The sequence below is a fragment of the Diaphorina citri genome, unplaced genomic scaffold, assembly GCF_000475195.1.
Source record: "Diaphorina citri unplaced genomic scaffold, Diaci psyllid genome assembly version 1.1 scaffold581, whole genome shotgun sequence".
In the NCBI taxonomy this organism is placed as follows: domain Eukaryota; kingdom Metazoa; phylum Arthropoda; class Insecta; order Hemiptera; family Psyllidae; genus Diaphorina; species Diaphorina citri.
The window spans coordinates 5,698-27,686 of record NW_007378015.1 but is presented as its reverse complement, the minus strand read 5'-3'; the positions used below and the strand labels follow the sequence as shown (position 1 = coordinate 27,686).

Below are 21,989 nucleotides of genomic sequence, written 5' to 3'. Positions count from 1 at the left end.
AGATTTACTACACATAAGATTATTTAGTCAAGTGAAGACTTATTCTCTTCTTATTTTAGTATATTTTAGTACTTTTTATTATTTTTTATAATTATTATTATTTTTTATCATTATTATTATTTTCAATGAGCAGTGACCAGTGTTGTTATAGGGTTAGGTTTAACGCAAAAAGGAGCTTGCACAATATGAGCAGTGACCAGTGTTGTTATAGGGTTAGGTTAAACACAAAAAGGAGCTTTCACAATTTGAGCAGTGACCAGTGTTGTTATAGGGTTAGGTTTAACGCAAAAAGGAGCTTGCACAATATGAGCAGTGACCAGTGTTGTTATAGGGTTAGGTTTAACGCAAAAAGGAGCTTTCACAATTTGAGCAGTGACCAGTGTTGTTATAGGGTTAGGTTTAACGCAAAAAGGAGCTTGCACAATATGAGCAGTGACCAGTGTTGTTATAGGGTTAGGTTAAACACAAAAAGGAGCTTTCATAATTTGAGCAGTGACCAGTGTTATTATAGGGTTAGGTTAAACACAAAAAAAGAGTTTTTTTTTTTATTTTTCCTTGTCTTGGCCTCTGAATAATTACCCTAAGGAAGGTCTTATCGTTCCGAAAGCTAAGAGAGAAGGACAGGTTAAACCCATTCCGAGAGCGAACCGTATCTGTTTAGGATAAAATCCGCCCTGGGCGGAATTGAACCCGCTACCGAGCCAATGTTTGTGTCTAAGATAAGGTCGCACTTGAATAAAATTCCATACCTCGGCTGGGATTGAACCCACGCCCTCCTGATTACCAGGCGAGCGTCTTGACCACTACGCCACCGAGGCAGGCGAGGCAGGTTTCTTGTCAGTCTCTTCCCGGCAGTCCTATTGTGTACCTCATGTACAATTTTTTGTTGTTGATGGTGGGATTCGAACCCGAGACCTTCTGCTTGACAAGCTAGCGCGTTACCTAACTGTGCCCCCTGATTCTGTCTTTATTCCTGATTCTGTCTAACCTCGTAACTCAACAACCGATTGATCACGAGAACATCAGAAATGAAATTCAAAGTAAATACATTTCTTTTTTCTCAGCTCTATTATTATGTGGTCAAATTCTCAAATAAATGATAAAATTCCATACCTCGGCTGGGATCGAACCCACGCCCTCCTGATTACCAGGCGAGCGTCTTGACCACTACGCCACCGAGGCAGGCGAGGCCGGTTTCTTGTCAGTCTCTTCCCGGCAGTCCTATTGTGTACCTCATGTACAATTTTTTTTGTTGATGGTGGGATTCGAACCCGGGACCTTCTGCTTGACAAGCTAGCGCGTTACCTAACTGTGCCCCCCCGATTCTGTCTTCATTCCTGATTCTGTCTAACCTCGTAACTCAACAACCGATTGATCACGAGAACATCAGAAATAAAATTTAAAGTAAATACATTTCTTTTTTCTCCCTCAGGACGAGTTCAGTAAATACGTTCAAGACTGGAATGCAGTGCGAGCCGATGTGGTAGAGACCGCTCTGAAGAAAATGATCCTGCCTGAATTATACAAGGAACTCAAGACTGCCTTGTTAGCAGAAGCTAAGGATCATGTACTGAAAAGGTAAGGAATCGGTATAAATGAAATTTCCATGGTGTTTTTACTTCACCATTGTGTAAAAGCAAGAGACCTTATGCGCTGACATGGGTGAGGTTTCAAAGTTGAAGAGCAGGAAAAAAGAGGAACTAGGGATTTTTTCTTTTTTTTTTCTACAACTTCTAGATGTCTGGTATCTTAACGTCACGACATACACTCGCGTACGCGATGTCGTCACGTCTCATGCAAGTCTCATCTCAAACAAGCGAGCAAGGAAGCAAGCAAGCAAGTCCCTTGAGGGTGACATTATTCTAATGCATTTTTGCGTATGCGTTTCTGCGTATGACTTGTATCGTGATATCACAACTGTTTGAACACTTTGAAGCTTTTTCTTCAGAACGGCAATAAAATTTGAATTTTCGAGATCAAGATACTTTTTTTTCGGATTGTTGACTTCAGATTTGGATTCTTCACAACTTTTTACGTAGGAATCGACCTTTTATTCATACTTTTTACCCAAATGCATATCCTCTGGTAATAAATGGTTTTATTCTATTCTAACCGTGTCCCCTATTATCTTACACATGTAGATGTGCGGGTAAGCTGTACGACTGGATCAAGGTGGCCCCAATCTCCGTACTATCCTGTCTTCCTTCTCTCTTTGATTTCGGGACGATAAGACCATAGCAGTTACAGTTCCCTCTGTCAAACCTCTTAAAAAAAAGAATAGTACTGAGGGTGACATAGGAGGCTCAAAAATTGTCACATTTCGTGCTGATTCAAAATGGTGGCGCTTCAAAGTCATGCCTCTTACGCCGCGCTGGTCCCGTACAAAAGACGAGTCAACCACTAGTTAATAAATAAAATACTCATTAGACCTCTGTAGTTACGAACTGGTAGGCCGGGTGGCGAGACAATGCGGGATGACGGTCGTGGACGACAAAAGCCTGTGGGACGTCCTCTGGTCTGACCCTTGTATCGGTTTGGACACTCATCAACGTATGAAGCGGTTCCAACGGACAAATCACTTCCCCCTCATCATGGAGCTCTGTCGGAAGAATCTCCTGGCTAAGAATTTGAATCAGATGAAGAAGCAGTATCCGAATGATTATAATTTCTTCCCGCAGACGTGGATTCTCCCGCGGGATAACCGCGAGGTGCATGCGTTCCTGACCAGCAAGAAGGCGACCGTCATTGTGAAGCCGGATAACGGGAGTAACGGCCTCGGCATCTCCCTCATCCGGAACCTCAGACATCTCCACCAAGAACCCAACAGGAACTATATCTGTCAGCAGTACATAGCGAACCCGTTCCTAATAGACGGGTTCAAGTTTGACATCCGGGTGTATACGCTGATTACGTCGTGTGATCCGATGCGGATCTATGTCCACAAGGACGGTATCGTGAGGTTCGCCACGGTCAAGTACGAGCGACCTCAGCAAGGGAATCTCACTAATACCTTCATGCACCTGACTAATTATTCCGTCAACAAACACTCCATCTCATTCATCCATGACGAGGAGGTTGGGAGCAAGCGGAAGATATCTACAATGAACCAGTGGTTCTGCCGCATGGGGTATGACACGGACCTCGTGTGGTCACGCATCGATGACGTGATAGTCAAGACAGTCCTGTCCGCGCATCCGAAAATCAAGAAAATGTATAACTCGGTGTTCCCGCGACACAACTACATGACGGCCTGCTTCCAACTGCTTGGCTTTGATATCCTGCTGGACGACACTCTCAATCCTTACGTCCTGGAGGTGAATCATTCGCCTAGCTTCTACACAGATACGAACATCGACGTTGAGATCAAGGAGCAAGTCCTGCGGGATACGTTCATCCTGTGCAACCTGAACAGTTCAATCAAAAGGAAAGTCCTTCAGGAGGAGAGACTGGAGGTGCAGCGACGTCTGTTCAAGCGCCCGGAGAGGGAGGAGGATGAGGAGGACAGGCAAGGATGCAAGGAAAGGCAATGGGCATGGGAGCGCGCCCATATGGGCAACTTCCGCCTCCTGTACCCGTGTCAGGACGGGGACAAGTACGACTCTATGTGTCGCGGTTACCTAACTGTGCCCCCTTTAATGTTGCTAAATTTTTGGTATAGCGTTTCTTGGGGTGTGACACTTGTTGTTTTAATTTATCCTACGAATGATTTAAGTAGGACTCCATAACTTTCTGAATTTCCATTTAAATTTTGAAATAAAGGAACAGTAACTGACAGACAGTTAGAAGGGACGGTGAGTTGTTTCAGATACTGTTCCTTCGTTTCAAAATGCAATATTTTAATTTCTCTTTTATCTCCTAAGCACTTGAACACCCCCACCCCGTCAAAAGTGGTTCGATTGTGCCAGAAATGAAAATTCAAATTAAAGATTCGGGCTTTTAAGTATTAACTTCTTAGCATAACATTAATTTATAATAATTTTGTTTGAATTTTATTCTGTGTTGATTTGACAGCTGCATTTTTGGTGTTCCGTCAGTAAGTTTTATTGTTTCCCCCCCCCATTAAGGTGCTTTTTTGCCCTGTTAAGGTGCTGTTAGGGTATTGATTGTTTCCTTTCGTTATGGTATTGATTGATTCTCTCTCCTTGATTTGCAGTAAGTTCACTACACCAGATGATGTACTCAAGGCAGGCAAGTACGTGGTGGCCACTCAACTATCCCGAGAACCTCTAGTAGTCAAATGTGTCCGGGAGATCCTGTTTGAGAGAGCCAAGATATCTGTCACTCCCACCAAACGGGGGATGAAGGAAATTGACGAGTCTCACCCCATTTATACGTAAGTCTAATACTTCGATCACAGCTGTCACGTCACGTGAGCTCACGTGACGTGACAGTAGTGTGGCTGTCCTCAACGAAATTACCTACAATATTATGGGAAAACGTAGAACTACATCTTTCTAATTTCCCATGAGCTCATGTGACGTGACAGTACTGTGAAGATGTGTCATGTGTAGTGCGAAATTTTACTGAATCTACTAATTTACAGGTTTATTACGAAATCAATTTTATATTAACACATTGCGTGCCACGTCACACGCTAGAGTATGGCAGTGCACTTGTCGTTCTGATCCTGTCACACCCTAGGGTGCGACACCATGTTCTTTCTTTAAACCCATGTCATACTCTGGAGTGTGACAACAAATGTGTTCTGGAGCTTTGTTGTGATAGTGCAGAGTTTCAGTAGCAATTAGCTTGGTCTTGGGGAAATTCTGGGGGAAAAAAAAAAAAAAAAAAAAAAAAAAAAAAAAAAAAAACGCAGAGTACCTTGTTTCTTGTCACACTAGAGTTTGACGGGACAAATGAACAAAAAATAGGCCGGATCCTGCGGAAACATTCATGAAATGGGCTTGGCACTCAATGTGTTAAAATAAAACAAAAATCAAAATATTTAACCCCCGTTGATCTCTTGTCCCTAGGATGAAATATCTAAACGACAAGCCGGTACGGGATCTAGTGACAGACCAATACCTCAAGCTTCACATTGCAGAGCAAGATAAGCTCATCAAGATATCCGTATGTGAAGACCTGAAGGGGTTAACGTCCACTCTGTACTTGGATGAAGTTAAACAGCTGTATTATCGGGTAAGATTTTTTTTTCTTCTTACTTTTTATTAAACTTTGAAAACGGGATACCATGTCAAGTACTAATTAATACTAAAATAAGAAGAGATTTACTACACATAAGATTATTTAGTCAAGTGAAGACTTATTCTCTTCTTATTTTAGTATATTTTAGTACTTTTTATTATTTTTTATAATTATTATTATTTTTTATCATTATTATTATTTTCAAGAGGTTTGATAGAGGGAACTTAACTGCTAAAGTTTTATAGTCCCGAAAGCGAAGAGAGAAGGAAGACAGGATAGGAGAAAGCCAGCCGTTCCGAGAACGAACTTTTGATAGAAGGAACTGTAACCGCTAAGGTCTTATCGTCCCAAAAGCGAAGAGAGAAGGAAGACAGGATAGGAGAAACCCAGCTGTTCCGAGAACAAACCTTATCTGTGTAGGATAAAGTTCGGCCCGGGTTGGGCTTCAAACCCGCGACCTAGCGCTTACAAGGTAGACGCGCTACCCTTCAACGCTAACTAGGCTTCTTCTTCCTTCTAGCCTTTTCCTATTTAAATAGGGTTATTGCGCAACTTCATCAACACGAAGAAGCCGCACGTCATAGCGGTCAGTGGTGAGTCCAGGGAGGCGCTCATGATTCAGAAAGACCTGGAAGTGATCATCAAACAACTCGGTGAAGACGAGGAATTCCCTGAGATCAAGGTGGAAATTGTCGACAATGAATTCTCCAAGGTGAGAGGGGAAAAAAGCAATGAAAAACAAGCAAACAATCTTGTTAAAAATATATAAAAGGGGGGAAATATTCTAGGAAAAAGTGATAAAATGATTCAGAAAGACCTGGGGGTTATTATCAAACAACTCAGTGAAGTGAAGACGAGGAATTCCCCGAGATCAAGGTGGAAATTGTCGACAATGAATTCTCCAAGGTAAGCAAAACCACTGGAAGAACACAAATGTGGAAGAAAAAAAAGGCTTTCCTCTCCTAAAAGTCGGTCTACAAAAGAAATGAGATCAGGAAAAGTTTCTTTTACCCCTTCAAACTATATCCCCAGTTTTTTGGGTCTGCTTAAAATGCCATCTCATTGGCCTGTCATCTTCACTACTCAAATAAACTCAAATATCAAATAACCTTTCTAATGGTATAATGCTATAATGTAAACTATAATGAAATATTCTATTCTATTCTGTTCTATTCTATTCTATGCTAGATCTACGCCAATTCTATCAAGGGTGAATCTGACTTCAAGGAGTACCTGGTACTTCTTTGTCAGGACATCTCATTTTCCCATTATCATACCCTTTCTAATGTTATAAATTAAACGAACATGAAATATTCTGTTCTATTCTATTCTATGCTAGATCTACGCCAATTCTATCAAGGGTGAATCCGATTTCAAGGATTACCCGGTACTTCTTTGTCAGGACATCTCATTTTCCCATTATCATACCCTTTCTAATGTTATAAATTAAACTAACATCAATTTATTATTCTATTCTATGCTAGATCTACGCCAATTCTATCAAGGGTGAATCCGATTTCAAAGAGTATCCCATACTTCTTCGGCAAGCCATCTCATTGGCCCGTCGTCTCCAGGATCCTCTGATGGAGTTCTCGCAGCTGTGTACATCGGACGATGAGATCATGTGTCTCCGCTATCATCCGCTGCAAGACACCGTGTCCAAGGATGACCTGCTCGAGGTTATAACACTCGAATTTGTCAATAGGTGAGCATATGGACTGTTTCAATCTATTGGAAAAGTAGGAACATCATTTCGTGGAGCTATGAAAAGTAGACTGAGCTTTATTTTCCAAACCAACTTCTCGCCAGCCTGCTTTGTCCGGAGGAAGATGGTAAACAGTAGGGTTGAAATCAAGATAATTAATAGCCAGCCTAGTCAGCTTAGTTGGTACAATTTTGTTAGAGCTCATTTTGAGGGAGATTTCTTCAGTGGGAGATTTTGTAATCGCGCCAGCCTAGTTAGCTTGGTTGGTGGCGCGCCTGCCTTGTAAGCGCTAGGCCGCGGGTTCGATTCCTGCCCGGGGCGGATTTTATCCTGACGGGATGATGTTCGTTCTCGGAACGGCTGGCTTTTGTAAGCGCTAGGCCGCGGGTTCGATTCCCGCCCGGGGCGGATTTTATCCTGATGGGATAATGTTCGTTCTCGAGGCGTAAGCGCTAGGCCGCGGGTTCGATTCCCGCCCGGGGCGGATTTTATCCTAATGGGATAATGTTCGTTCTCGGAACGGAACGGCCGGTTCTCCTATCCTGTCTTCCTTCTCTCTTCGATTTCGGGACAATAAGACCATAGCAGTTACAGTTCCCTCTGTCAAACCTCTTAAAAAAAAATCTATTGGAAAAGTAGGAACATTATTTCGTGGAGCTATGTAAAGGAGACTGAGCTTTATTTTCCAAACCAACTTCTCAAGATTCAAAAGAGACCCTACCCTCGACCCACCTGCGGGTGCGGTGATACCCTAACCGTGGACCATATATTTAATTGCCACACATATCTACAAATACGTTCCTCCCTCCCCTCACCACCAGCCCTCGATAACAACCCTGCCAACATCGATTCGGCCTTAATGTACCTGAAGGCCATTGGTCTATATACTAAGATCTAGGTCTATATACTAAGAAACAGGGGACGGCGCGAACGACACAAGAGTGTTAAAGCGCCTAACTACAATTTTTTTTTCTAGAAAAAAAAAGAAAACTAGAAAAAAAAACTTCTCAAGAAGTCAGAAATATTTGGCTGATATTTTATAACATGGACCCCGGAAGAAATGACCCTAAAGAAAAGCAACCCCAAACAATTTAAAACATTTAAAACAACTTGTTATATCTTTCTGTCTCCCCATGAGATCACGTGATGTGATAGTAGTGTGTTTCCACATTTACACCCATATTTACGAATACAATACTGACTATGGAGCCCTAAAGGATGGGCTAACAGCCCTAAAGGATGGGCTAACAGCCCTAAAGGATGGGCTAACAGCCTATTTGGCTGATATTATAACATGGGCCCTGGAAGAAGTGATCCTAAAGAAAAGCAACCCCAAACAATTTAAAACAACTTGTTATATCTTTCTGTCTCCCCATGAGATCACGTGATGTGATAGTAGTGTGTTTCCACCTTTACACCCATATTTACGAATACAATTCTGACTATGGAGCATTAATTCTATTGTTAAAGCAGTCCTAGAAATGTTGCAATCAATTTAAGTAGACCTTGTTTAGATTGCGGGAGTAAAGGGACTTTTCAGTCTCATTCTGGCAGGATAAACAAGGTATATTCTATTCTATTCTATTCTAATTCTATTGTTAAAGTAGTCCCAGAAATGTTGCAATCAATTTAAGTTTGTTGCCAGGCTTCTGAAAATGTTTCTTCATGTTTCAGAACCAACGAGGTGGGAGTAGACCTAAACGAAGTTGTACAGAATCCTTACGCTTCCAATCTGGTGCAGTTTATCTGTGGTCTAGGACCGCGCAAAGGTAAGAAATAGGTTGAAGAGCCAGGAAAAAGAGGAACTAGGGATTTTTTCTTTTTTTTTTCTACAACTTCTAGATGTCTGGTATCTTAACGTCACGACATACGCTCGCGTACGCGATGTCGTCACGTCTCATGCAAGTCTCATCTCAAACAAGCAAGCAAGTCCCTTGAAGATGACATTATTTTAATGCCTTTTTTCTGCGTATGACTTGTATCGTGATATCACAACTGTTTGAACACTTTGAAGCTTTCTCTTCAGAACGGCAATAAAATTTGAATTTTCGACATCAAGATAATTTTTTTTCGGATTGTTGACTTCAGATTTGGATTCTTCACAACTTTTTACGTAGGAATCGACCTTTTATTCATACTTATTACCCAAATGCATATCCTCAACGCATATCCAAATGCATATCCAAATGCCAACGTTCATATCACGTTGAATACACCAGTTCTCGTCCTCTGGTAATAAATGGTTTTATTCTATTCCAACCGTGTCCCCTATTATCTTACATAGATGTGCGGGTAAGCTGTACGACTGGATCAAGGTGGCCCCAATCTCCGTGGACATTGACGATGAGGAATGGTCCACGGAAGAGACTGGCGGTGTGCGCGTCATGGGCCTTGCGTACGAACCGGATCTGTCGCAGGCGGCGTTTGCGTGTCTGTGCGCGCCGGACGGGGAGTGCGTCGAGATTCTGCGTCTGCCTAACCTCTTGCGGAGACGCATGTCGAACTTTGAGAACGAAAAGATACTTAAGGTAAGAGCTTCTTTTTTTTACAAGCCTAGTTAGCTTGGAGGGTCAGCTTAGCTAACAGCCCTAAAGGATGGGCTAACAGCCCTAAAGGATGGGCTAACAGCCCTAAAGGATGGGCTAACAGCTCTAAAGGATGGGTAAAGCTTATCCACGAATCTCTGTAGCTTTGCCCTGTAAGCCCTAGGTCACGGGACCTTAAACAGGGAGCAGATAAGTGTCTTTGCTGTGGGGCTATATTTAAATAGGGATCAGAGCAGCCAAACTTTAAACAGCCTGGTTAGCTGGAGGTTACAAAGAGTTTATCTTGCTTCAAAGAGTTTATCTTCCTCAGAAATATAGACGTAAAGATGTATTAAAATTGGCATTGAAAAAACATCTGGAAATTATGGAGAACAAAATGTCAGGGTTCAGAAATCACGTCAATGGAAATTTGGCGAAATTTGGTACTGGTTCAGAAATCACGTCAATGGAAATTTGGCGAAATTTGGTACTTGTTCGGAAGTCACGTCAATGGAAATTTGGCGAAATCTGGTACTTGTTCGGAAGTCACGTTAGTGGAAAATTGCTACGAAAAGGAGCTGTAACAAATGAGCAGTGACCAGTGTTGTTATAGGGTTAGGTTAAACACAAAAAGGAGTGAATATAATCCGGAGCAATTAATAAATAATAAAACTAATGTACATCACTAATTGGCACAAATTAAATATTTACATCTGACCTAAAAAGGAAATAACTACAGCCCGACACCAACTTTAGTTGAATGGGCTGTAGAGCACTTTAATTCCAATTAAAATGTCTTATTAAGAACTCATAGAAAGATTGTACTACATTTTCGATTTCATCTCGCTTTGTTTAAGATTAAGAACTCTTTAAAGTACCAAACTTATATTTAGGTATTATAAATAGCCCCCCTTTTTTGTCTCTATTTTTCAATTTATTGTATTTAATTGTAATTTAAAATGTTCAAAATAAAATAAAGAAAGTATTGTCAAAAAAAAGCATAGGTCCTCACGATGGTTGACTGCGGTTCGGGACGGGCCAAGTAATCTTGGCCAGAGACCATCAACTCCTCTCGGTGTAGCTACATCACTACAACAACATTAACCCTTTCTTCGATAAACTCCTATTATTAACTTTTTAATGGGGCACGGTTGGTCTAGTGGTAACGCGCTTGCTTGCCATGCAGAAGGTCCCGGGTTCGAATCCCACCATCGACAAAAATTTGTATTCGTTTTTCGATTGCAAATATTTCAGCGGGTTACTTTGGTATCCGCGGTTTGTTCGCGGTATCCGCGGTTTGTTCGCGGTATCCGCTGTTTGTTCGCGGTATCCGCGGTTTGTTCTCGGTATCCGCGGTTTGTTCGCGGTATTCGGGTTTTGTTCGCGGTATTTACGCGCTTGCTTGCCATGCAGAAGGTCCCGGGTTCGAATCCCACCATCGACAAAAATTTGTATTCGTTTTTCGATTGCAAATATTTCAGCGGGTTACTTTCTGGTGGTCTCGTGTTGACCCAGCACCTAAATGGGAAGTATTGTGTCTCTTCTCGCCCATCTGATGAGGGAAATACTACGAGATGGGCATGCTACGACACAGACCACATGCGTCCAATGTGTCAGCTGTTTGATAGCTACGAAATAAAAACGGCGGTGAAATTCGCAGTTATGGGTTCGATCTCAGGCAAACGCAGATTTTTTCAGCTCTTTTTTTTTACCGCAAATAATTGATGAAACCAAAATTTTCTCCTGCGGCCGGTCCTATGCGGCGCAGTTATTTCATGTGCAAATGGAGGACTTAAGCCCTTTCAACATGACCATACTACTGCAGTCTCCTCTCCTGGATCTTCCTCGACACGTCCGTTTACTTTTATCTTATTCTTTATGACTTCGTTCCTGATCCTGTCCAATCTCATCCAATCGCGTTCTATTCGAATTCTATTATATTCTCATCATCTTCGTCAATCCTAGGATTGGTTGGCAGCTCTCCTTTGACGTCTTCTCCTTCATTTCCTCGTAATTTCTGCTTCCGGAAGCCATTATTATTATTATTATTATTATTATTATTATTATTAAATTCAATTATTCTATTCTATTCCATTCTATTCTACTCTAGGTGCTGCTCTCATCAAGTTGATGAAGCAAACCAATCTCCGTCTGGAGAATCGAACCCTCCTGGTAACCAAATGTCACATGGGTCCCAAAGTATTCATCAACTGTGCTGGATTTATCAAGATCGACACCGACTCACTGGGAAGGTAAGACATGGATCCAGTCTAGTTGGCTTGGAGGTTAGTGCGTTTGATGTGACATATTGTATCACAATTAGAGACTCCGATTTAAGATTCTGAAGTTGGTTTAACATCCATATTTATGAACAAAATGCTGGCTCTCAAGTTCGTGCTAAGCATAGTCTCAAGGTATTTGATTGGTCAATTTTGACTTGAGACTGATCTAAGAACGATCATTCTTCTTCATAAATATGAGTGTTAGATTCACAATTAGAAGCTTCGGCCGAAATTTGAGGACTACTTCAAAAATGACATTTTTAAACATAAAACACTATCCCTAATATCAGCATTTTATCTTTAGTCTTTCTGAAAATTTTCTGGTGGATTTTCTGTCTTTGTCTTTGTCTGTCTGTTGCGCTGATAGACCTGTTCATGGTTTTTATGGAATGTGATTTTTTATGAATTTTTTGTGGTTGTTATGAAGAGTACTGAGGGTGACATAGGCTACTTAAAATTTTCACATTCCATCCTGATTCAAAATGGCGGCGGTTCAAAGTCATACCTCTTACGCCTCGCTGATCCCGAACAAAGGACAGATCAACCACTAATTGGGTATCTTCCATTATTTCACTCCTACAGCACTGACGCCTACGTCGAAGTTCTCGACGGGTCCCGAGTTCATCCGGAAACGTACGAGTGGGCGCGAAAGATGGCCGTGGACGCTCTGGAAGACACAGAGGATCCTGTTGAGGACACGAATCCTGCCGGAGCCCTAGAAGAGATCCTGAAGGAGCCGGATAAGCTGAAGGAGTTGGATTTGGATGCTTTTGCCGAGGAACTTGAGAGACAGGTAGGAAAAAATAGAATAGAATATACCCTGTTTATACTTTTTTTTTTACTGAAAAGTCCCTTTACTCCAGCAGTAGGCTACTACTATTATTGTGGTCAAATTCTCAAATTATATTGAGAATAAAATTCCATACCTAAGCTCATCAGAGCAGGTTTTGAACCTTCACGGCCTGTATAACCGGATAAGTAAGTAAGCGCAAGATTCTTACTCTATTATTCTATTCAATTCTAAGAAATATTCTATTCTATTCTTCAGGTATGGAACCATTTCGACGCGGGCGGGTGTCCTGGTCAGGCGACCGGGGTTCGAATCAGGCTGGACAACGGAATAACCGGTTATATTCATATTAATTCTATTCTATTCTCATATTGAAGTATATTCTATTCTAATTTCTATTCTATTCTATTCTTCAGGTATGGAACCATTTCGACGCGGGCGGGTGTCCTGGTCAGGCGACCGGGGTTCGAATCCGGCTAGACAACGGCATTACCGGATATATTCATATTAATTCTATTCTATTCTCATATTGAAGTATATTCTATTCTATTCTTCAGGTATGGAATCATTTCGACGCGGGCGGGTGTCCTGGTCAGGCGACCGGGGTTCGAATCCGGCTGGACAACGGCATTACCGGATATATTCATATTAATTCTATTCTATTCTCATATTGAAGTATATTCTATTCTATTCTATTCTAATTTCTATTCTATTCTTCAGGTGTGGAACCATTTCGACGCGGGCGGGTGTCCTGGTCAGGCGACCGGGGTTCGAATCCGGCTGGACAACGGCATTACCGGATATATTCATATTAATTCTATTCTATTCTCATATTGAAGTATATTCTATTTTAATTTCTATTCTTATTCTTCAGGTATGGAACCATTTCGACGCGGGCGGGTGTCCTGGTCAGGCGACTGGGGTTCGAATCCGGCTGGACAACGGAATAACCGGTTATATTCATATTAAGAAACTGAGTGATAGTGAAGTGACGAATCCTGAGGATAGAGTTACCAGAGGTAATAAATAAATGCAGTTTCTTTGTGTTATTATATCATAACTTTGGTGCTCACTTGAGCATTAACAAAAACGAACCGGAAAATAGCCTATAACCTTCACGGGAGTGCAAGCAATAAGTTGACAAAGTATCATAGCAATCGGATGAGCGGTTTGGCCAGGCATAAAGTTCGAACACACACACAAACAAATATTAATTTTTATATATTAGATTATTTAACACTTTTTTATTTGGAATTTTTACAAAGGCATAGGAGTTTAGTTCTTCTCCTCCATTAATTCCGATCTTGAGCTAGTAATGCTGTGGTATTCACAAAAGTTGTGAACAGGCTCTGTTTCGAACCTGCGACCTGGTGCTTACAGATGCCGATTTTTTTTTTAACCCATGATGTGCTTGTGTGTTCCAGGTCAAACTATCCACTGTCGAATCATCAAGATAGACACTGAGCGGTTCTACGTGGAGGCAACCAGTCGAACTTCAGATCTGAACGATACCAATCAGGAGTGGAGGTAAGCAACGTTGAGTGTGGTTGGTATCTGGTGGAATACCTAATCTGGTGGAACCAGTGCGAGAAAAATAAAAATGAAGTTACCTGTGGGTTTTAAGATAGACACTGAGCGGTTCTACGTGGAGGCAACCAGTCGAACTTCAGATCTGAACGATACCAATCAGGAGTGGAGGTAAGCAACGTCGAGTGTGGTTGGTATCTGGTGGACTACCTAATCTGGTGGAACCAGTGCGAGAAAAATAAAAATGAAGTTACCTGTGGGTTTCGCCAAACTCTTTGTACCCCCTAACAGCCTCTTATAGCCCTGTTAAGCCTATACAAACTAAATGGAACTTAACAGGTAGCTTAACAAACCTTCTATAGTGTGTCCAGATCAATGTGACAGCAAAAAAAATAGGCATTTTTGCCAAACATGTCACATGTGCAATGGTAGATAATCTCTAAAAGGGGAGTTAATTTTGCACAGTGCTTCCTCCGACAGTTGAACAAAGTCAGGTTAAGCGGATACCACCTTACCTGTTCTGGAATCCAACCTCTGAACTTAGAGCTACCTCTGCATTTTAGAAGAGAGAGTTTATCAAAAATTAACCTTTACCTGAATTGCAAGTATTGCAACAATGTAAGGATTTCCTGCAATCTGATTGGTTCCTTCATTTTGAGTTGACTACTCATTGCTGTCACATTGATCTGGATGAACTATAGGTCTGGACTGAAGAATTATTGGTGAAGGTAACCAGCTCTGTCAGACAATCATCTTCTTTCTTTATTTTAACTGAAAAGGATCTAATATCACCCCATTTTATGAATAAAAATTCTCGACACGGCGCGAACGACCTTATCATAAAAGTGTTAAAGCGCCTAATTCGAAAAAAAAAAAATCGCTCTCAAGTCAGACATTCACCAATTTTAATTAGATATTTGGAATTGATGCTTCAGTGCAGCTTGAAAGCCGCCAGTCTTTTGTTAATAAATATGGCCCTTCTGAGATTTTTTCCCAGACAATTTTTCGCTAACCATTCATTTCCTCTTCATATTTTAAGCCATGCCTACTTATATTCTAAGTCACGCCTACTTCTATTCTAAGCCACGCCTACTTATATTTCACAATATATCCTACGCTGAGGCCGAGAAGTGGATGAAAACCATGGACCAAGGCGAAGTTATAGTGCGTCCCTCTAGCAAGGTAAGCTACGCTTACTTCTATTTTAAGCCATGCCTACTTATATTCTAAGTCACGCCTACTTCTATTCTAAGCCACGCCTACTTATATTTCACAATATATCCTACGCTGAGGCCGAGAAGTGGATGAAAACCATGGACCAAGGCGAAGTTATAGTGCGACCCTCTAGCAAGGTAAGCCACGCCTACTTATATTCTAAGCCACGCCTACTTATATTATAAGCCACGCCTACTTATTATTTGGAAACCCACCACTATCATGTCACGTGACTTAACGTGATAGTCATAGTAGTGTGGCTGTCCTGAACGAAATCACCTACAATATTATGGAAAAACTTTGAACTATCTTTCTGACTCCCCATAACTTCACGTGATATTACGTGATGCCCTTTGTTCTGGGTGGACACAAAACGTTTGGTTAAAATAGGTGCTGCGGTTGGCGGTATTTTGACCGCTTTTTGGCGGGTTTCGACTGCTTTTTGGCGGTTTTCGGCTATTTTGACTAAACGGTTAGAGATATTGTAAATGTTAAAACAGAACACTCAAATAAGCACCATTCAATAGGACGAGGAAAGTCGTGTGATGTTCACACCAGATTTTTGTAATATATTGTAAAACAAGAGGTAACTAGTAAAGGTCCTCCCCCTGTTGAAGATAAAGTCCGCCCCGGGCGGGAATCCAACCCGCAACCTAGCACTTACAAAACTTCTTGATCCACAGGTAAAATGGTGATGGCGACAGTGACCGGGTTTACACACAAAAAACCAACCGAGGAGCAATTGAACAAGGCAAATCCAAATCGTAATGACGAGACAGGCCTGTGGCAATGTCCATTCTGTTTGAAGAACGACTTTCCCGAACTCTCTGAGGTAAATTAGCCCTTTGAATTGGGCCTCCTTGAGCTTGAAGCCCCCTGAAACTTGAATCCCACAATTCCCCACTTGAATTTAACCCCTTAAAGGACCAAGCCGTAAATATACGGCACTCCCATTTTTCTTCTAAACGGCCCACGACGTTTTAATACGTTTTCTGGGTGGAAAATTTCATCAATTTTGTTTTCTTCAATGTGTTTCCTAGTTTATTTATTTATTATTATTATTTTTTTGTTTTATTATTTCATTTTCACCTTTCTGCCCAGGTTTTTAGTTTTTGTGTTTTAATATTTTAATTTTCTATTTTCACCTTCTTCCCTGTTCTTCCTGTCCTATTATTTTCATTTTCTTTTTGACCTTCCTCTTCAGGGTGCAGACCATCTGACCGTAACGTGGAAAGTGGCGGACGACCTCTATCAACACATAGACGTACGCGAGGAGGGCAAAGAGAATTCGTTCTCCCTGGGCCGATCCCTCTGGATTGGGACGGAAGAGTTTGAAGACCTGGACGAAATCATTGCCCGTCACGTGAGTCCCATGGCGGCCAACGTGAGAGAGCTGCTGTCTTTCCGGTGAGTTAAAATAAAAAATTAAGAGAACTGCTCCACTTTTTTAAAATTCGTCCGATTTTACCTTGAAAATTAAGGTTAATTTTCCGCCAAACGAACAACATCACCAATTTTCGATGGTCAGTTTTTAGTGACAGAACGCGTTTTGAGAGGTCTCTAGAGCTTAAATCTAAAATTTCAACCTCTGGTCCGTCTTTCTGTCTGAAAACAAAATATCTCGAGAACGGTAAGAGCTAGAGGGTTGGCGTTATTTTGACCGGTTTTTAGCTTAATTCAATAGGATAAGGAAAGTCGTGTGATGGTCACCAGATTTTTTAAAAATAAATGACTCCTTTATCTATCCTTTTCAATTTGGTTGCAGATATTATCGAGAGGAGTGCGGGGGTATGCGAGATAAAGCGGAGGAGGTACTTCGGCAAGAGAAACGAAATAACCCGAACAAAATCCATTACTTCGTGTCTTTATCTAAGGTAAGTAGATACATACCAATGGCAAATCGGTCAATCAATTTTTTTTCTTTTATGAATCAAGGTGTTCTTTTATTTGGATTGTAATATGTGTTTCCCATAATACGTCAAAATGTATAAGACCTTGTTTAGACTGCGGGGGTAAATTGACTTTTCAGTCCTATCCCAGCAGGATAAACAAGGTATATTCCATTCTACATTAGACTTGTGTGATCTGTGTCGTAGCATGCCTATATCGTAGTATGTCCCTCATCAGATGGTCAATACTTTCCATTTAGGTGCAGGATCAATACGAGAACACTAGACAGTAGAAAGTAATCCGATGAAATATGTCAAGTACAAATTTTCTCTCGATGGGGGGATATTTCAAGCCTAAAATGCCTCGGTGGTGTAGTGGTCAAGGCGCTCGACTGGTAAGCAGGAGGGCGTGGGTTCAATCCTCCTAAAAAAAAAAAAAAAAAAAAAAAAAAAAACAAAAAACAAAAAAACAAGTGTAAATTGAATGAAGCAATCTGATTGGTTGAAAATTTTGATTTTAACCGATTTTAAACTCTGATTATTGCCCCGGCCGTTATAATTGACCGAACGATAGTGAGGTCTGTGTTTTAACTCGACCATTTTGCATTTGGTTTAGGTGTTTGTATGTTCCGCTGTAACTCCCGATTGCCTGGTCTGATTTTGATGAAATTTTGCTACACATCTTCATTGAATCAAAACACGTCCATCCTTGAAATTTGGGGCCCCAAAGTTGAACGGGGCCCCCGTTACGATCTTTCAAAACATTACGATCCCCCAATACAGATATATCAATCTCTGTTCTGTTTCATCTATTGTTCTATTGTTCTGTTTCAAAGGTTCAAAATCAACCATTCTTTAATTTTATTCTTTAGAGTGATTGACAGGTTTTATAATAGTGTCACCTCTTTTTTTTTAGATATAGGTACCTACATAAGACGTATAGATAGTTAAGACGTATAGATAGTTTTATTTTTGTTTTGATACATAATTATGTAATTGATACATAATTATGTATCTAATTAATTATAGGTTTTGTTTTTCTGAATATGAAGTACAATATGAAGATTAATAAAGTCACTTTAATGGATTGTATTTGGGGATTAACGACCTCACGGCCCGAGTTCACCTAAGCAAATGGTGTAAAAGAAATCACAATGCTCATAATTGTCTTGTATTGTTTCCTTTTGTATGATTGAGTACATCAATTATACATTTGGAAATGATATAATACAAGAAAATCCATCAACAATACGTGGAAGGCAAAGATAACAGCCCTAAAGGATGGGCTAACAGCCCTAAAGGATGGGCTAACAGCCCTAAAGGATGGGCTAACACTCAAACCTGACAATTGAAAACACAAAGGGTCGTTTAGGATACCAACATTAGTTACCTCTACATAGAGGTAGATTCTTCCGAGGTGTCTGGACAAATAATTAAGGGATCTATTTCGTTTATATTTAGAGGATATCGAAGAGGATTTTGTAGAGGATCTCGAACATTATGGCAATCCAATCTACATATTTTATTCAGGTTTGACTGGTGCATTTTTAGCCCGTTCAAAATTATCCAGGTTTGACTGCAATATTTTTGTAAACCTCTTCGCCTGTAGACCACACCAGAATACCTAGACAACTTGACGCAATTCTCGAATCCCAAATCTACATATAGGCACTTACTTACCTATGTAGCTAATACTAATACTGATTTCCCAGGCTAATAGCTAAGGTAGTCTGCAGTAGCCACTCCAGTGTTTGTGTCAACTCAACACATTTTAGAGAGGAAATGTTGTGTTTTACAGAATACGGGGGTGTGGAATGAGGAGAGGAATGTAGTGTTTACCTACCTATGGTGTAAATTGTAAAACTTGTACCTACATACATGCAGGACCTATAATCCTATATTGTAGGATATGTGCGTTGTATCTATACCCTTGTATATACCCTTGCAATATTGTAATCTATAATTATTGATCCAAATAAACAAATTACGAATTACGAATCTGATACCAGAGAGGATTCTAGAACTTATATTTACCTTTACCTACCTATGTTGTAAATTGTAAAACTTGTACAGTCATGTAGGTAGGTACGTTTATTGATTATTGTAGGTACATACATAGATGTGCGTTGTATCTGGTAATAGCTAATAGGTAGGTAATTATGTACTGTTAAATTTCCAATGGTGCGATGCAACTGAAAACCAAGAGTGATGATGTAAGATTAGCGGATTAGCCACAAATATTGCATGATTGGATAAGTATACCCACCTAAGTTCATTAGCGGCTGCCAGCCCATTTAGCTTAATTATTGTTACAAATTTTCATCAGTAAATGGTTTCTTCAAAGCGCTAGGCAGCGGTTTCAATTCCCACCCGGGGCGGATTTTATCCTGAACGGATAATGTTCGTTCTCGGAACGGCTGGCTTTCTCCTATCCTGTCCTTTTTCTCTCTTCAATTTCGAGACGATGATACCTTAGCAGTTACAGTTCTCTCTATCAAACCTCTTAAAAAATACAGCTTATCCCTTTTCCAATTTTCCTTCCTCTCTCTTCTGTTCCTCCTCGTCTTCCTCCTTTTTACTTTTTCCTTATCCTATAGGAAGGAAAGTAATGTAATCGGGTCAAATTTTCGATGATGAGTTTTTAGTGCCAAAACACGTTTTGAGATCCCTTATCAAATCAAATCGTGAATTATTTGTGTTAAATCAGAGAGCTTCGTCACAACTTGTGTGGGTATCACAGCATTAGTAAGTGCCCCCTTTACTATTATTTCTCATCTACTCGTATCAATGTTTTAACACTGTAACGCCGCCACTGGTCGCTACTCGATTAAAGTAGCTAGGTACTTCATTGTCCTCACGAGGCTGAGTGCACCCCGAACTCTAAGCACAGAGCCCAAAAAACTTCGACCCCGCTGGGAATCGAACCCGGGACTTCCGGCGTGCAAGCCTACTGTGATACCCACTTGGCCACGAAGGTTACTTTTTTTCCCCCGGGTGGGAATCGACCCCTTACACCTAGCGCACTCCGCACTACCCTCCAAGCTAACTAGACTGGATATTTTCTTTTCTCTCTGCAGGTCCGCATCAAACAATCAACCTTCCGATCCGAACGTATGGGCCAAGGCCGCCGCAGAGTGGGCCAAAGCCAAACCCTCCTGTAGCTCTAGCGCGCGCAGTACGCCACGCTACGACGCGCGCACGCACCCCAGCCCCCGCGCGCAGCCCAGCCCGCGCACACACCCGAGCTACCGCGCGTCTCCCGCGAGCTCTGCGCCGAGTCCGAGCGCGTCGCCTGCGTTCTCTATGCGGTCGGGCGCGTCGGGACGCGGGGCGGGCGCGGGGCCGATGGATATGTCGCCGTATTCGCCGCGTACGCCGCGAACTATCGCGTCGCCGCGGTCTATGGTCGAGTCGAGTATTGGCGGAGACATGGCCACGCCGCTGTATGATGAGTAGGAGCTGGCAACGCTGCAAAATATAAAGTTACACTTGACAACGCCGCAATATGATGAGTGAGATCTGACAACGCCGCAATGAGATGAGTGAGATTTGACAACACTGCTATATGCTATATTTAGGATTAGAAAGAATTGATTACGTTTGGCGGAGACATGGCCACGCCGCTGTATGATGAGTAGGAGCTGGCAACGCTGCAAAATATAAAGTTACACTTGACAACGCCGCAATACGATGAGTGAGATCTGACAACGCCGCAATGAGATGAGTGAGATTTGATAACACTGCTATATGCTATATTTAGGATTAGAAAGAATTGATTACGCCGCTTTATAATAAGTGAGATCTGACAACGTTGCAGTATGATGAGTGAGACTTGACAACACTGCTCCTCTTGATTCTATTGTAAAATACTTATTTCTGGACATGGTCTTCACTTGTATAAAATAGGGAGATATGACGACACTTTTCAACACATAAAGTGACTTTGGCAAATACTTGGTGATTTTTTTTTTTTTTTTTTTTTTTTTTTTTTTTTTTTTTTATAAGAGTACATCAAAGAGAGAAAGGGAACATGCAATGTACCAGCCGGATTGTTCAACGAGTGCGCCCCTAGGCGTCCCACACCGTATTGGCCTTTATAAATAGAATAGTCCTGATTAGGTACAATTCATTCCCCACGGGCCACCCCTGTTCCTCCAAATCCCAATTATAAGATTATGGATTTAACTAAAAATCTAATAGTCGGGAGTTCACCACCATAAGAAACGGAAGGTGCATAACAACTACCTAAAAAACATAATATAGTAAAGGTTTACATATTACTTACAAATGAGTTAGTATGTTTTCCTTTGTTATGTTCTGTTAATACTCTAAACACTAAAGAAAATGTGGTAAACGAATCACACTTGACCCGGCACTCCAGCAATTAGGGGTTTATGTTAGGAATTTCACTGAAATAATTAAGAAGTATAAATGAAGTATAAGTCTTTTTGTTTGCGATATAAATTAATCTATGTATTAATACGATAGTTATGTATCTAATACATGTTTTTGTTTTTATTTTTGATAGATATGCAGACAATTGATAGATATGCAGAATACATCGATGGAATATAGATTTTTTTTTCTCCACCTTGTGATAATATTTTTGGACAGTTTAGTGAGATTTCTTATTTAATTTCTACAACTAAAACTGGAAACTTGTGTCTTCGTTATCTTGTATCTAGTTTGTCTTGTCTCTAACTATATAGACATAAACCCCCTAGCATTACAAAACCTTTCTAGCATTGCCCCCGGGGCAAGGTGAAAACCCGCGGGGTTTAAAGTTCCTACCTGCACAAAACTAAGTTACTTCTACACATCGTTTTAAAGTAGTATTTAGTCTGGTCCGTTAGCCCTCAATGTCGCCTTGTAATGTTTGTGGATTTGGTTTACGTTTTACCCAGCTCAATT

General features: G+C 41.0%; 1 protein-coding gene across 1 annotated transcript in view; it reads left to right on the top strand.

Annotated features, from left to right (window-relative positions):
- Nucleotides 1-20,620, top strand: part of LOC103510308 (transcription elongation factor SPT6) — a gene marked incomplete in the record, with an annotated part of 37,147 nt that extends 16,527 nt beyond the window's left edge. Inside the window, 16 exon segments of the mRNA XM_026824388.1 lie at nt 4,154-4,333; nt 4,974-5,139; nt 5,252-5,255; nt 5,685-5,857; nt 6,630-6,850; nt 8,525-8,619; nt 11,486-11,627; nt 12,240-12,450; nt 13,322-13,466; nt 13,872-13,974; nt 15,036-15,156; nt 15,228-15,326; nt 16,394-16,596; nt 16,955-17,063; nt 17,862-17,914; nt 20,156-20,620. Coding sequence (XP_026680189.1) covers nt 4,154-4,333; nt 4,974-5,139; nt 5,252-5,255; nt 5,685-5,857; nt 6,630-6,850; nt 8,525-8,619; nt 11,486-11,627; nt 12,240-12,450; nt 13,322-13,466; nt 13,872-13,974; nt 15,036-15,156; nt 15,228-15,326; nt 16,394-16,596; nt 16,955-17,063; nt 17,862-17,914; nt 20,156-20,534 — 2,404 coding nt within the window.
- Nucleotides 20,621-21,989: the final 1,369 nt, after the last annotated feature.